Genomic DNA, 14,628 nt, shown 5'->3' on the forward strand with positions numbered 1-14,628 from the left:
CTCTGCACACTGGGGTCCAAAATGTCCCCTAAATGCATTCTGCACTTCCCCCCCACCCCCCCATCTTGATTTTCCCATTCTAGGATTTCTCTAAATAAAGGTTCAAGTCATCTGTCCCCTGCAGTCGTTTGTATTGATTCAAGTTCTACTCACATATTTAAAGTCCAGCAGTGGGTTTTAAGAAGTCTTTTCTACCAATGTTCCACAATAATTTCCTGTCTGAAACCCTGTAAAATACATATTAGATGGCACCACCTGATTTAGCATTTCATATTTTTCATGGGCTGGGAGTGTTTGTATACTCCTCCAACCTATATTGCATGCTTCTTTAAAATGGACCCAGGGAAGTGCACTTCTTTTCTATGCTTTCTCACCTCCAGCACAGGGCTAGGTACATAGCTATCAGCAAGTTGTTAAAAGTGAGTCCAATTCTTTTCCCAACGCACATTTGAAATTTCCACAGCTCCCACTGGTTTTGATTTTTGTCCTTGCCTCACTCAGAATTATAAGCAGCTGTGAAATGCAATTCTATGCATTTTCTGCTAACAAGAAAGGACAGGAAGGGCGGCGGTCAAAAAAAGGGCACTGGAGGTCACAATCATCTACAAACGTGACCACCATTTCCTGAATCACAGAGAACTTGTTGTTTTTCGATGTAGCTTTAATTTAATAGATGAATACTGAAGATACTTTTTCCCTATTGGAAAAATATTTTCACATCTTTTTCATCTTCCCCAAGATCAGTAACATATACAGTACCCACAGCCATAAGTGCTATTACTTTTGGGTTCTTCCATCTATACTTTGAATTAGATGGTAAAGTTTATCTTTTCAGATTACACTGTGACTGTTACCCCAGAGGTGTGTATCATAATTCAATTCAACAAACACTTATCAGGCAACACTTATCTGATACATTCACAATTAGAAACTGGAGTTGCAGGTAGGAAGGGAATGACAATGTGAACGAGACCAGTCCTCTGCCACCAAGGAATCTACAGCGTGACCAAGAGTTTGCAAATACAAATAGCAAACTATAAGAAACAGACAATACAGCAATAAATACGTTGTATCTTAGGGACATATAGAAGAATAAAAGGCTGGAAAGGGAAGAAAGCCTTCTTGAAAATAAAGCAGAATTAGGAAGGTAAGACTTTAACCTGGAAGAGAAAGTATTGCTAAGGCCGAGGGAATGGCACGAGTCAGAGCACAGAGTTGTGAAAATGAACTTTTCCCAGAATGATGTGTGGATTTTTGCTAATGGACTGTGGTGTTTGTGGAGGGATATACTGGTCATGAGGCCGTAAGAGGGAAGTTGGGGTCCTATGGCCAGGGTTTTGGTGTCAAAGAACTGGCTTCATCGGGTAGGGAAGACTGAACCATCTGTGTTTCAAAAGGAAAATTGAGGCAGTATAGTTCAGGACTGATAGAAGTGGGCAGAGAATAAAGCTAGAAACATGGTATTTGGCTAATGTGTACAGTAAAGAAGGACATTTGGCAAACACAGTGCCTCTTACAGGAACTTGCTTCAGAAATCTTTTTGAGGGCTCCTTAACAAAAATGTCTATCTTTCAGGTCTGAGAAAGTTAAAATTATACCATGAGTCACATCAATTATTATAAGTACTGAGTATGCTTTTTTTTTTTCCATTCAAAGTTACCTATTAAAACGTAAAACCTCCTGAGAAGTTATCTTAAGCAGCTACCTGACCGCTTGCTGGGAACACAATAAACACCTCAAATACTTTATGAAAAGCATATTACTAAATTTTTTTGCCTCTACTTTTTTTTCCACCACAGTCATAATTTCTAAAATTGCAAAATTTCAGACTGGAGAAAAGCACAGGTGAGAATAGCTCTTTCAAAGGGGTGGAGTAAGCACTTGAATAATAAAGTGAGTTGAAACTACACACAATAATAGTGTAAAAGAGGTTTTAATTTTCAATTAAACAGTTCCCATCAAAAGGGGCTAAAGGTTTCAATTTTTCAAACAGCAGTCTGGCTGCTGTAATCCAAACCCTGCAAAATTTGGATTACATTAACTCAATTCCAAGGTTGACTAGACTGCCTTGAAAACCCTCATTTCCCTGAAAATGGAAACAATTAACATTCTGTTTATTCATGAGATTAAAACCGCTGAGGTGTAAAATGGCAGGTGTAGTTCTAAGTACTTTGTCTGAATCCCCTATTGAGGAAAGACAAGACCTTTAAACGAGGTGAATTATGGTGAGGCTATTTAGGTTTCACTTTCTTAATAACCAAGTAGGAGCTAAGTAACTCACTGCCTTTCCAGAAATTATACAGTTCTGAGCATCGATTCTCAAGTTCATTACCCTGGGTGTTGGCCTACACACTTACATGCTGTGAGAGTTTGGGCAGATTTTAACCTCTCGGAGTTTTCATTTTTCTCCATCTGTAAATATGACAGAACATGTGCAGGGCACAGAAGAGTGACATATGGTGGGTACACCACACTATGTGAATATGCTATGCCCAGGATTTTTATTCTAATACCTATCGTAAATCTTTCTTAGACATTTTTGTTTCGGTTACAGTTAACATTCAGTATTATTATTCATTAATTTCAGGAGTACAGCATAGTGGTTAGATGCTTATATAATTTATGCAGTGATCCCCTCAATTAATCTAGTACCCACCTGGCACAATACATAGTTATTATATTATTGACAGTATTCTCTGGATGGAAAGTACACCAATTGTAAATCTTGATAATCTTAAATCTTCAAAGAAACCAAAAGATCATTTGGGATAAAGTCAGCATTTTACAGGTGAGGATGCTGAGAAAAGTTCAGTCATATGCCTAAAGTCACACAAGAGGTCACAGTGGCAGGATGGAACTAGAATTGGAGGCAGCTGATTCCTTTCTACTGCTCTCCAGCACACACTGAGTGACCTCTGATGGGAAAGCCAGACAGTAGCAGCCATTACCATGATTCAGAGGAGCGTAATAATCCCTCCCCAGTGGGAGAGCAGTTCTCAGCAGGCTGCCTTCATCTGGATCAATAAACTGGCCTATGCATTTAGGTCTCTTTCCAGGCCTCCTGTTTTAGATCACTGCTCTGCAGAATATGGAGAATTGAAGACAGTTGAGAGTGCTGGAAGCAAACATTTTCTTCCTTATTCACCTCAGCGCTCTTATAGATCATGTCATGAAGATCCCTGCCCTCTTTAAGGTACAGTGTCACAGTTATAGCACCTACTCTAATGCCACGGTGGTCATGCATGGAAACACACATGAACTTGTCAACATTTGTGCTCATGCTAACCAACTTTTACTCCTAGACCTCTTAAAGTGGAGAACAGTATTTGGGGGTTATGCAGAACATAAGGACACTAAAACAATGGTTTAAAATGTAAAGTTCGATGTAATGATCACTTTTGAGAATTGGCCATGCTTTAGTATTATGGTTATCTTCATTGCAACCCCAAACAAGTGGATTTTATAAATCCATCTGTGAGAAGCTCTAAAAAGTTTAAGCTGATTGTAGAAAAACAAAGACCCAAATTTTTAATAAGTATAACAGCAGTCTACAGTGGAAAGACTATATAGTCTTAGAATCAGAGGGAAATATATTTAGGTTGTAACTCGGTCCACAACTATATTTTTGTAATCTTGGGCAAAACAACACCTTCCGCTTCCTCATCTGAACACCTAGGGAGATAATCAGTGAAAGAAAGAGCTACTTTCTTTTTGAAGGTAGACACTATGAACTGAATTGTCTCTTCCCTACCACATACACCCCACCAAATTCATATGTTGATTCCTAACACCCAACGTGACTGTCTTTCGAGATATGGGCCTTTATGGAAGTAATTAAGGTTAAATGAGGTCATAAGGGTAGGGCTTTGATCCAATAGATTAATGCCCTTATAAGGAAGAGACATGAGAGAGCTCAGCTTGTCTCTCTTCTCCATGAGGACACACCAAGAAGGCAGATGTCTGCAGTCCAGGAAGAAGCTCTCACTGGAGACCAACCCTGCCAGGTCTTGCTGTAAGACTTCTAGCCTCAGAGCTGTGAGTAAACCAATTTCTACTGTTTCATCCACCTAGCCTTTGGCATTTTGTATTAGTATCCTGAGCTGACTAAGACAGTAGAATTAGAACCATCCTGTGTTTCCTGAGATAAAGAACTGTTAGGATCATATACAATCAATGCTGTGACTTTCCTCTAAGGCGCCCCAGATTGAAAGCTCTTTCCCTTCTTCTTTTTTTAAGAAAACTATTCACAGAGTTGGGGAAAGGAAGGCCGATACTGGGACAATATCCATATACAAACTTTAGATACAGAAACTTGATAGATATATGTCAAAAGAGATGTATGTGTATGTGTGTGTGGGGGGTTGTGCATGTGTATATATAACATATATGGGATGAATACATTTGGTGGTTAAACAGGAGTTTTGGAACATGGTTGTCCTACTTTGAATCATGGCCTTGCTACTTCCTAGCTGTGTGTTTACAGGCAAGTCACTTAAACTCTCTGAGCTGCAGCTTCTCCTTCACTAAATGGAAAAAAAAACAGTACTATCTCTTCCACAGTATTGTTAGGAGGATTAAATGAGTCAATACATTTTATGCTTTTAGAGTATGGAGTGGCGATGAGAGGTTCATAAGGCTCATTTTACTGTTATACACGCCCACACAGACACAAACAAAGTGACAGGGATTTTACCAAAATATGGAAGAGAAAGAAGAAAATAAAATGAAAGCAGGGCATTTCTATTCCTTTTGCATCCACTTCACATAGCTCACAATATCCCTTGCCTACCTGATCGTCCCCAAAATTAAACTTAATCTCTAAAATATAATGATTACTTTCAACCTAATTGGCCACTTGTGCCTGGAAGAGACTAGAGAAATAATTAGTAAGTGGAACAAGAGATAAGGGGAAGCAAAAAGAGAAGAATTATAGAGTAGATTGAGATTAGAGGGTTAAGCAAATGCGAGATATAATCCATTTACAATTACATAAAGGATAAAAGAGTTCTATGCAAATTGTCTACTATTTTCATACTACTCCTATTGCTATTACAATTCAGAAGAAAATATTTTCCCCAAATCACAACTGATTCAATTATTATATAACTGACTTTGTTTTTACATTTATGGTCTTCAGGGCAGATAACAGAGTCCAAGAAAAAGAAATTGTGACAAGACCCTACAAAGATATATTTTTTAAAAAATCAAATTTTTCTCATTTTCTCTCGTATTAGATGAAGACTACTTAGGATCCATCCTTGCAAGGTTAACTTTGACCCAGGGTGCTAAATTTTTCTCAGAGGGAATTTCTCTTAACAGAAGTTTAGCATCTGTCGTAAATGTAACGGTGGGGTCATTTTGCCATGAGAAGGGGTAAATTGACCTAACAGTAAGTATAGTAAAGCATATTTAACTGATATGATATATGCTAAAAATAGAAACTTCCGGAACTGCTTTTTCCTACTATTTCCATCAATCTTAGAGAGATCTTTACTTTGGGTTATTTTTCATGCACTTGGCTATCAACTAAGAAGGCTGATTCCATTTATAAATAGTTTTGGATGGTCAGAAAATTTTATATGCTTTCTTTGTAAGAATGTAAAGATATTACTTATAACCACTAAATTAGATATTATCAGTCCCCCTTAATTTTACAAGTGATTTAGGTTTGATGTAAAATTTAGAACCTATCATTTTGACCAACTGTATACCAGCTGTGATTGAATAAGGGGCCAAGTAATATATTATGTGACAGGATTTTTCTAAGTAATATTAGATGAAGAAAAAGAACAATTGTCCAACTATATTAACAGACTCAACCACTGGCAATAACTTTGGGGAATTACTTTTGTTCCTGTTAATTGCTCTGATTTTACTGTTGATGTGAAAATCTGAGTACAATCCATGGAGAGTGTGTCATCAGAGTAACTGGGGAATAATTTATTCTCTTTTCTTTTATAAAAGAATCAATTTACAAAATATATTTTCGTAGCTTAAAATAATATTTTTAAAAAGTCAATTGAAAATAAAAAACAGCAAAAAACAACCAAAAGGAATCCAGAGACAACTGGAAATCCATTTATTAGAAAGCTCGGAGTATGTTGTAATCCAAATGGCTAATGATGTAACATTTCACCTGATTCAGTTACTTCAAAACTTTTTTGTGTGTTTCTTTTCTCTCTTTGACTCTCTCTGTAACTTTTGTAAATATAATTTCAAAAATTAGAAGTCATATGCCTGTCGAAGTTCCAAATTCATTTAAGTTAAGAAAGCTATGAGAGGTGGTTTTATTTTATAACTGAAATACTAAAGCTACTTCTGTTAATTAATTACTCTAGCTTTGGATTTGGCCAGTACTAACATTTAATTTCCCTAAGTAAATATGCTAACTGCTAATTACTCATTATTAATAGTTTTACAAAGATTACTATTTAGTAGATATTGATCTTACAAAAATTTTTTAAGTAGATGCAAGGAGGGGCAGCTAGGCGATTAATGGAAATGTGAACTCTGGGTAGACGTTTCTGTGCCGGGCATCATTTCTGTTACTGCCTGTGTGAAACACTAGTAATGTTCTCTGATACAGAGACACGGTATAGGGATCCAGATATAAACCTGAACACAGGATCATTAAATAAAATACCACGCATGTAGGGAACCTTCTGTTGTTAGTGAGACTTAAGAACCAGATGCTTAATATTTGTCAAAAGTTAAAAAGTACTCTTGTTAAAGAATGTTTCCCCCAATCTACAATGTAGGGCCTTATAAGACACGGTACTTGCAAGTAAGTTCTGCTGCCAGTAGATATCCACAGCAGAAGACAAAATATACAAGCTGCAGACCCTGCACCAACAAATACCAACACTGACTATAACCAGTTATGAGTATTTCCAAACTCCCCCTTCTTTTAAGAATATAACATCCTGAAAAAATAAAACTCATAAACTATTCTTTTTCTCCTCTAGCATTCTACTAATTCTTAGTGTGAAAATAACAGAATCCTAATTTATCACTGTATGAATCATGGTCATAGCAAATTCATATCTACCTGTGAGTTAATGGATAACTCGTATTTATGTTCATTTTTCTTTGTTTAAAACCATCCCTGGTTCTTTACACAAAGCAGCTTTAAGCAAATGATTGGAAAGAGGATAAAATACACCAACTCAACCAGTATCTGATTTCATGAACTAAACAATAGTAACACCCTAAAAAGTTGACCTAGCTTTGTTTTTATTTATTAAAAACTCATTGTAGAGGAAAAGCACACATGATTTACTGTGTTTCTCTGTAGAGTCCCCGAACTTTAATCCACAGCTCAGGAAAGGGTAGAAGAGCAGCTTGAAAATTATGCTGAGCTTAATTATACTTAACGTGAATTATTCAGAAGTTCAGACAGAGACGAAAAATTTATTTCATACAAAGAAGCTTGACATTTTAATTGGTCCTTCAGAATAGAGACAAAACAATTTCCTCTCCAGAAAATTTACATCTTCCCTATCAGAAACTCGACCTCAGCCAAGCAGAACTTCATTAACAAGATTAATTATCACGCCAGTGTCTGCTTCATCAGGTGTATGGACCAGGTGAAAAGCGGAATATAAAATAATGACTGACATTTCCAACAGACAAGATTGATTCAAGGAGGGAAACAAAAATGACAGATTGAGCCACCATACCTTGGTCATTAGCCATTTTGTCAGGGTGTTCCACTGTGGAGGGAAAAGAAATATTATTATTAGACTTTGACAGTTCCCAGCAAGAAAGGTGACATTTCAAATCAACAGTTTTTGTTGGCAAATTCTCACAAGAAAGCCAATGCCCTATTGAAATAAAATTGATAATGAATCAACGTTAATGTAATTATTTCTATTAAATCACTAGAGGGAAAAATGAAAATAATGTTTTTGCTGGTTAAATGTGTTCTTAAAAACGTTATTCATCACATTCCTCTAAACATAAACTCAGAATAATCATCACACAAGTTTAATTAAAAATATAATTGATAGTAAAAAAATGTACGCAATGACCACGGAATTTTTACCCACATATTTTAAGTAAGAAAGCAATTTTCTTGTATTCATTTGTTTTTAAGAGAAATTAACCAATTCTCACATGAATATGGTAAAATAATAAAATATCATGAATATGGTTTAATCTAAATGGTTTGATACATTTTTAGACCTTGTGAAGAAAAGTCTCGAGTTGTTCACAACTTCAATTGAGTTATGAGTAATATTCTGGAAAATGACTTTTTCCTCGTTGGTTTCTTTTAAAAAAATTTAAAATGTTTTTGATGTAACATTGAATAATAACATTATATAAGTTTCAGGTGTACAACATTATAATTCTATATCTGTATACACTATAGCATGCTCACCACCAAAAAGTCTAATTTCCATCTGTCACCATATATTTGATCCTCTTTATCCATTTTGCCCCCTCCCCCCACTTTCCATCTTCTCTAGTAACCACCAGTCTGTTGTCAGTATCTATGTGTTTGTTTTTGTTTTAACTTTTTAAAAAAATATCTAAATTTTTTAAAAGATGGCTTATTTGTCATTAACCAAATGCAACTATATGGGAGGTAAATCTCTAGCATCTTGCTTTTCTAGAAATTGTGATACGTCATTTTGACCAGTGTGTATCTTTGTAAGCCTCCATCAATTAGAATTATTTCATCCATACTTGATTTTCTTTGAGTTTGAGTCTTCTGGGCATATTTAACTCAATTGCAGTTAAACTTCACACATAGACTCCTGCTCTTGCTGGTTTGCTTCTTTTATATGCCTCAGTTAAATTCACATAGAAAAATATCATAGCATTTGCATGAGCAGCAACCTATAACTTAGTCAGTTCCCTCTTTATGTGTGGCAGTCTCCTAGCAAATCCATCATCATTCTTTGAAAAATAACTTAAAGTCTTGCAGGTAGTGGTCCTTCCTTTTCTAAATTAAGGAACACAAATTATTGTCCAAAAGAATACATAGAATCAAAATATTTAAATAATAATGCTGTTAACAAAAGCCCCTTTAAAATGAACAGCGTTTATTAATGTTACATTACAGATGGACAGATTTCTAAACTAGAGATCACTTATAATTTTTTAAAAAATTTAAAAATAATATGTAGACATATTCTATGAAAAAAGTAAACTGGGAATGGTATCTCAATAAGAAACAGACTTTGAGTTCTGAAAGACTCATTGGAAAATGGTATACATAAGAGTGCTGATTACATTAGGATTCTACAAGCTTTATATAAATTGTATAAATGTCTGTATCACTTCAAGATTTAACAAACATTTTAAAATTCACCAGCTTATTGAATCGAATCTGTCCTAATCTAATCATAATAATTTAATTTTGTCTTGATTTTCTCTCTTAGCATTGAAGACTAATGGCTTCTCAAAATACATTTTATTATAGTATTAGGGGTCGCTGAGGACAGGCGCTGTTGAGAGGTAACTGAATTATCTGTACTTTATAGACAGGGATAGGATTCTAATATAGCTTTGAAGGAAGGATGCTACGTTGTAGGAAGTGCTAATGCCAGTTCTCCAGTAGCAATGGGGAAGGACCACACCATGCAGGAAGGGTAAAAGTTTGGTAGCCAGAATAGGACACAATAGACAAACTACTAAAATCAACATCTCATATGTAGGGGAAAACTGTTTGGAATGATATAATTTAAAAAAAAAAAAAAAAAAGAAAGAAAGGAAAAATAAACAATCTCATCTCATTTACATTCTTTATCTCTCCCTTTATCTTAAATTATATACACACATTATCTGCAGTCTAACAAATATTTTAGCAAGTGACAAATAAATATATGTTATGATGGACAATCTCATCTTCATTCTATCTTTTGGATTTGTTTTATTCTTAGCAAATCTGGACTGAATATAACTTGAGAAATAGTGAATGTCTCAAGAAAGATTATCCACTAAAGAGTGTTTCCCAATAGGAACCGAATATGTTCCAATAGTTACTTTTTAAAAAGACAAATAATGGCTTGAACATATTATAATTTGTGTCATTTTAATGACCCCTATCAGTTGTCAAGAAAATCATGCATTTTTGTCACAAAATAATTTGAAGAGTAAAACTTTTTTGTGTTCTGGTACAGAGCTTTCAGTTCCATATCCTTAGACAAGAGAGAGGCACATTTCAGAATGATGATGAAAGATGCCCATGCCCAGAGAATACACCATACTCTACTGCTCTTTCATTGTTGAAGACTGCTTCTTTGTGCACAGGAGGTGACTGCATCCCTCCACAGAAATCCTCTTTGGTCTACTTCATCAGAAGCACCCTTCCTCCCTATTACTTGACAGGCCAACATGGAAAAGCTTACTTTACTGGTTGGAGCAACTGTGTGATAGGAAGAGATAAACATGACTGACACATCTTCCAAGCATTTGACAGTGTGTGGGTATTGCACTGTGTAATGAGGAGGATTTGGGCAAGGGAGGTGGGCATTTGCAGAGCCCTATGAGGTCAGAGGATCAATTCAAGAGTCTTTTAATTAATATGCCAAGGAAAGAGTCAGATACACCACATATATTCATGTACATAAGTGTATGGGAACTTAATCCCTTTTTTATTATAAATGTCCTTTTAATTAACCAGTGATTACTGATTGAGTTTTCTGTATCTTTCTGGCTGGTAGCTAAAACTGGAAAACACAAAACTGTAGTCTCTAGTAGAAAATGCTTCTATCTTTGCAAAGATTGAATACAAAACAATGAAGCTTGTGGACACCTGCCTGGGACGTAATTACAATAAAGCAGTTGCCTGTTACCCAGTAGACTACTGAGAGTTTCCTCTGCTTCAGGACAACAGGTAAACTTTTCTCTCTGTCAAACACAGTTACACTCTGATCAACAGTGGCCTTATGTTTTGAAGCAGCTTTGGAAAATAAAAATCTTAAATCAAAGAGCAATAGCATGGTGATTTTATGTCTTTAGATTTGGTTCATTTGTGGCTTCCAATCTCTTATGATGAGTAATTTATTTACCTTAGAACATTTGTCATTGTAAGTGACATGTAAGATGTATGTGTGTACAATATCCATTATTGATAGAGATGGGTAATATCAATATTTCTGAAAACTTAAAGTGCACTTAAGACATCTGAAACTTAGTTTGCTTTTTAAGCAAGATTTGTTTAAAAAATCTAACTGGTTACTCATGGAGCATGATATACTTAGGGTAGACAATATTAAACATTCAAATAAGGATATTAGAAATAACTCCTGTGGACTATTATGATATATAACAAATACTTGAGTTTGTTCTCAGTTCTGAACATCATTTCATAGGTGCGTTTAGGGCACTTAGGGTAATAGTACCAAAAGAGATACGGCGTTCATTAAATAACCTACAGGATGATTATCGGTGTGAGCATGTAAATCCTGTGACAAATCATCATTCTGCTGCTTAATACATTTGGATGCCTCAAGTCATCTTAAACCCTCCCTGCGATCTCTAGTTGGCACGCACTATGAGCATAAAATTAATTTGGCGCTCGCCTGTAGATAAAGATGAAGCATTTGTGAAACATTATCTAGTTACATTTCCTGCTCCCACAAAATGAATAACCAGTTTCCTTTCAATTGCTCATTTGGAGAGCAACCTGATTTAGACACGAAGCCCTGAAAACCCGGATAGACAAAGATGAGCTCATTTCCTCCTGTCTCCCTCCCAACTCTTACTTTGAACTGGCACGCAGGAGGAGGCTGAATGCTTGTTTGTGTGTTCGTGGCAGATTTTCAGATTAGCTGTTACCAATTCCAGCTCTTGAATAGCTGGTTTACCAGAATTCAAAAATCCACTATTTATTAGAGTATGTTTTCTAGGAGAATTGAGAAATAGACTATATAGTTATTCTAAGACTCTTTAGTATGTCAAACAACTTGGTGAAAATGTCAGCCATATGCTTCTAATTTTTAAGTTCTCTGTCATCATGTATTATCCAATTTTTAGTCAAATATGCAGGCATAATGTGATCACAGATTTAAGAGCCAAATATCCTTCTTTAGAACAACACACATCACTCCTCAAATACATATCTTTAAATTATCAGCTATGAAACATCTGAATTATTTTCAATTGCTAAATAATAGAGGCTATTATAACCATTTGTCCTCCAGAAAAATAATATTGTGCTTTAAAATGGAAACGACTTATATAAAGATCATTTTGATGTGGTTACTATTACTGGGCCTCAGTATTTTTCTCTATGAGCAGAAAACTACCCTTAAAGTGAGTACTGATTTTTATTCTTGCAAGCATGTGGAGTTTTCTTCTAATCGTTCTGCAAGATTTGTTTTTGCAGTTGCTATCCTGAATCCTTAAAATAAACAGAATCATTTTGTTTGAGATTTTCTGTCTTGCCATACCAAAATTTTCTTCAATATGTAAGGACAATAGTTACTGAAAGAAAATATTTAAAGTTGGCAAGAGTATACCACGCACATATTTCAAGCTTTTTAATTTTGTTCCCTTACATAAAATGTCTAAAGGTTTTCATTATATTTTGAATAGAACCCATATTCATAAAATCAATATAAAATTCCAAAAGGATTATAAATGAAAAAAAGTCAAGTTAAAAAGTCTGCATTGTGCTGATGGCAGAACATGTAATAACACAATAGATCTTTCTTTGACATGCTGGCTTTCAGGACAAAATGGTACATTTTCATTAATAATTTTTTTCTAGTTTTATTGAGCAATAATTGTTCTATGTATCACTGTATATATTTAAGTTGTATGGCATGAGAGTTTGATTTACATATATAGTGAAATGATTACCACAATAGGTTTAGTTAACATAAATCATCTCATATAGTTACAATAAAAAGAAACGAAAAAACTTTTTGTGATGAGAACTCTTAGGATCTACTCCCTTAACAAAATTCCTATATATTATAGAGCAGTGTTAATTGCAGTCATTATGTTGTACATTACATCCCTAGAATTTATTTATATTATGACTGGAAGTTTGTACCTTTTGACCACCTTCCTCCAATTCCCCCCTCCCCAACCCTGCCTCTCATAATCACAACTCTGATCTCTTTTTCTATGTGTTTGGTGTGTTTTTGTTTGCTTGCTTGTTTGTTTTCAGATTCCACACATAAGTAAAATACTACAGGATTTGTCTTTCTTTCTCTGACTTATTTCACTTAGCACAATGCCTTCAATAACCATCCATTTTGTTGTAAATGGTAGGAATTCCCTTTTTTTTAATGGCTGAATCATATTCTATTGTGTATATATAGGACAACTTCTTTAACCATTCATCCACTGAGGAACACTTAAGTCGTTTGCATGTCTTGGCTATTTTAAATAATAGCTACCAACATGGGGGTACAGATATCATATCCAGTTAGTGTTTTCATTTCCTTTGGATATATTCCCAGAAGTAGAATTGCTGGATCATATAGTAGTTCAATTTTTAATTTTTGAGGAACCCCCATACTGTTTTCCATGGTGGCTGCACCAATTTACAACCTCACCAACAGTGCACAGGGTTCCCTTTTCTTCACATCCATACCAGCATTTGCTATCTCTTGTCATTTTGATGATGGATGGGCATTCTAACAAGTGTAATGTGATATTTCATTGTGGTTTTAATTTGCATTTTAATTTATTTTGAATGTTCACCGTAGTCATGCTGCCAACAAAAATGGTATAGGGCAATTCCTAACACAGAATCCAAAACTATTTTATAACAATCCCACAGGAAAAGAAAGGCAATAATAGAATGATTCAAACCTTTCAGAGTCCTGAAGAGGATGGGATCAGAGAGGGGCCCCACTCCTTTCACATTTCGTGCTTGAATTCGAAAGTAATACATAGTGTCAAGGTTGAGATCCATGATTTGATGAGTAAGCCGATCACCACTGATTGTTTCCATAATCCAGTCATCAATTGGTATGTTCTTGTCCAAGGTATAAAACAAGATATAAGCTGCATAAATAGATGAAGGCAAACTTTGCTTAGTGTACTGACTGCATGCTATATGTCTGCTTCCAAACATCTGTGTTTCCCAAATATAATTTGCAATGATTATTATTAGTCCACAATCTATAAACTATAGTATTTGGTTCAGCAAATAATGATTTTTTTCATATTGCAAGGATTAAATAAATAATTGCTTCAGTGTACAGAATCTGAAAATGGAATGAGCCATTAGAAATAAAAAAAAATATCTGTCATACGTAAAAATGCAAAGTTTCTGCTGCCTATATATTCTGATTATTGGTTTATTCTAATACACAAGCATGAAAAAAATGTAAAACATAGATAACAAGTCTGTATAATTTTCACTGTATTCCAATAATGAAAATAAGTAATGGCTTATACATAAATAATACACTGAAAAGTATAAAAGGCCGTGCATGTATAGTTTTATGAAAATAAATGATCATATATGATTATTGTAATATCTCTGTGAGGTTTGCAGGGACACGGTTGCTCTCCTTTCACAGATGATGAAGAAGATGAGGGTGAGCCAAGCTAGGTGGCAAAGAAGCTAGGATAATATCCTCTATTGCCGTACTCAAAATCCAACACTATTTTGCTTAATCCACCCCACCTAGGAAAATTTTAAAAAGACAAGGTATT

At 35.0% G+C, this 14,628-nt stretch overlaps 1 protein-coding gene across 3 annotated transcripts in view; it reads right to left on the bottom strand.

Moving 5' to 3' along the window:
- The window catches only part of DCC (DCC netrin 1 receptor), a 1,035,569-nt gene that overhangs the window by 85,546 nt on the left and 935,395 nt on the right, over window positions 1–14,628 (bottom strand). For all 3 annotated transcript variants that reach the window (XM_074339962.1, XM_074339961.1, XM_019721869.2), the window contains exons 20-21: window positions 13,777–13,971; window positions 7,680–7,712 (exon numbers count right to left, since the gene is read on the bottom strand). In XM_074339962.1, coding sequence (XP_074196063.1) covers window positions 7,680–7,712; window positions 13,777–13,971 — 228 coding nt within the window. The remainder of the gene's footprint in view (window positions 1–7,679; window positions 7,713–13,776; window positions 13,972–14,628) is intronic.

This window comes from Rhinolophus sinicus, linkage group LG09 (assembly GCF_036562045.2).
Source record: "Rhinolophus sinicus isolate RSC01 linkage group LG09, ASM3656204v1, whole genome shotgun sequence".
NCBI lineage: Eukaryota > Metazoa > Chordata > Mammalia > Chiroptera > Rhinolophidae > Rhinolophus > Rhinolophus sinicus.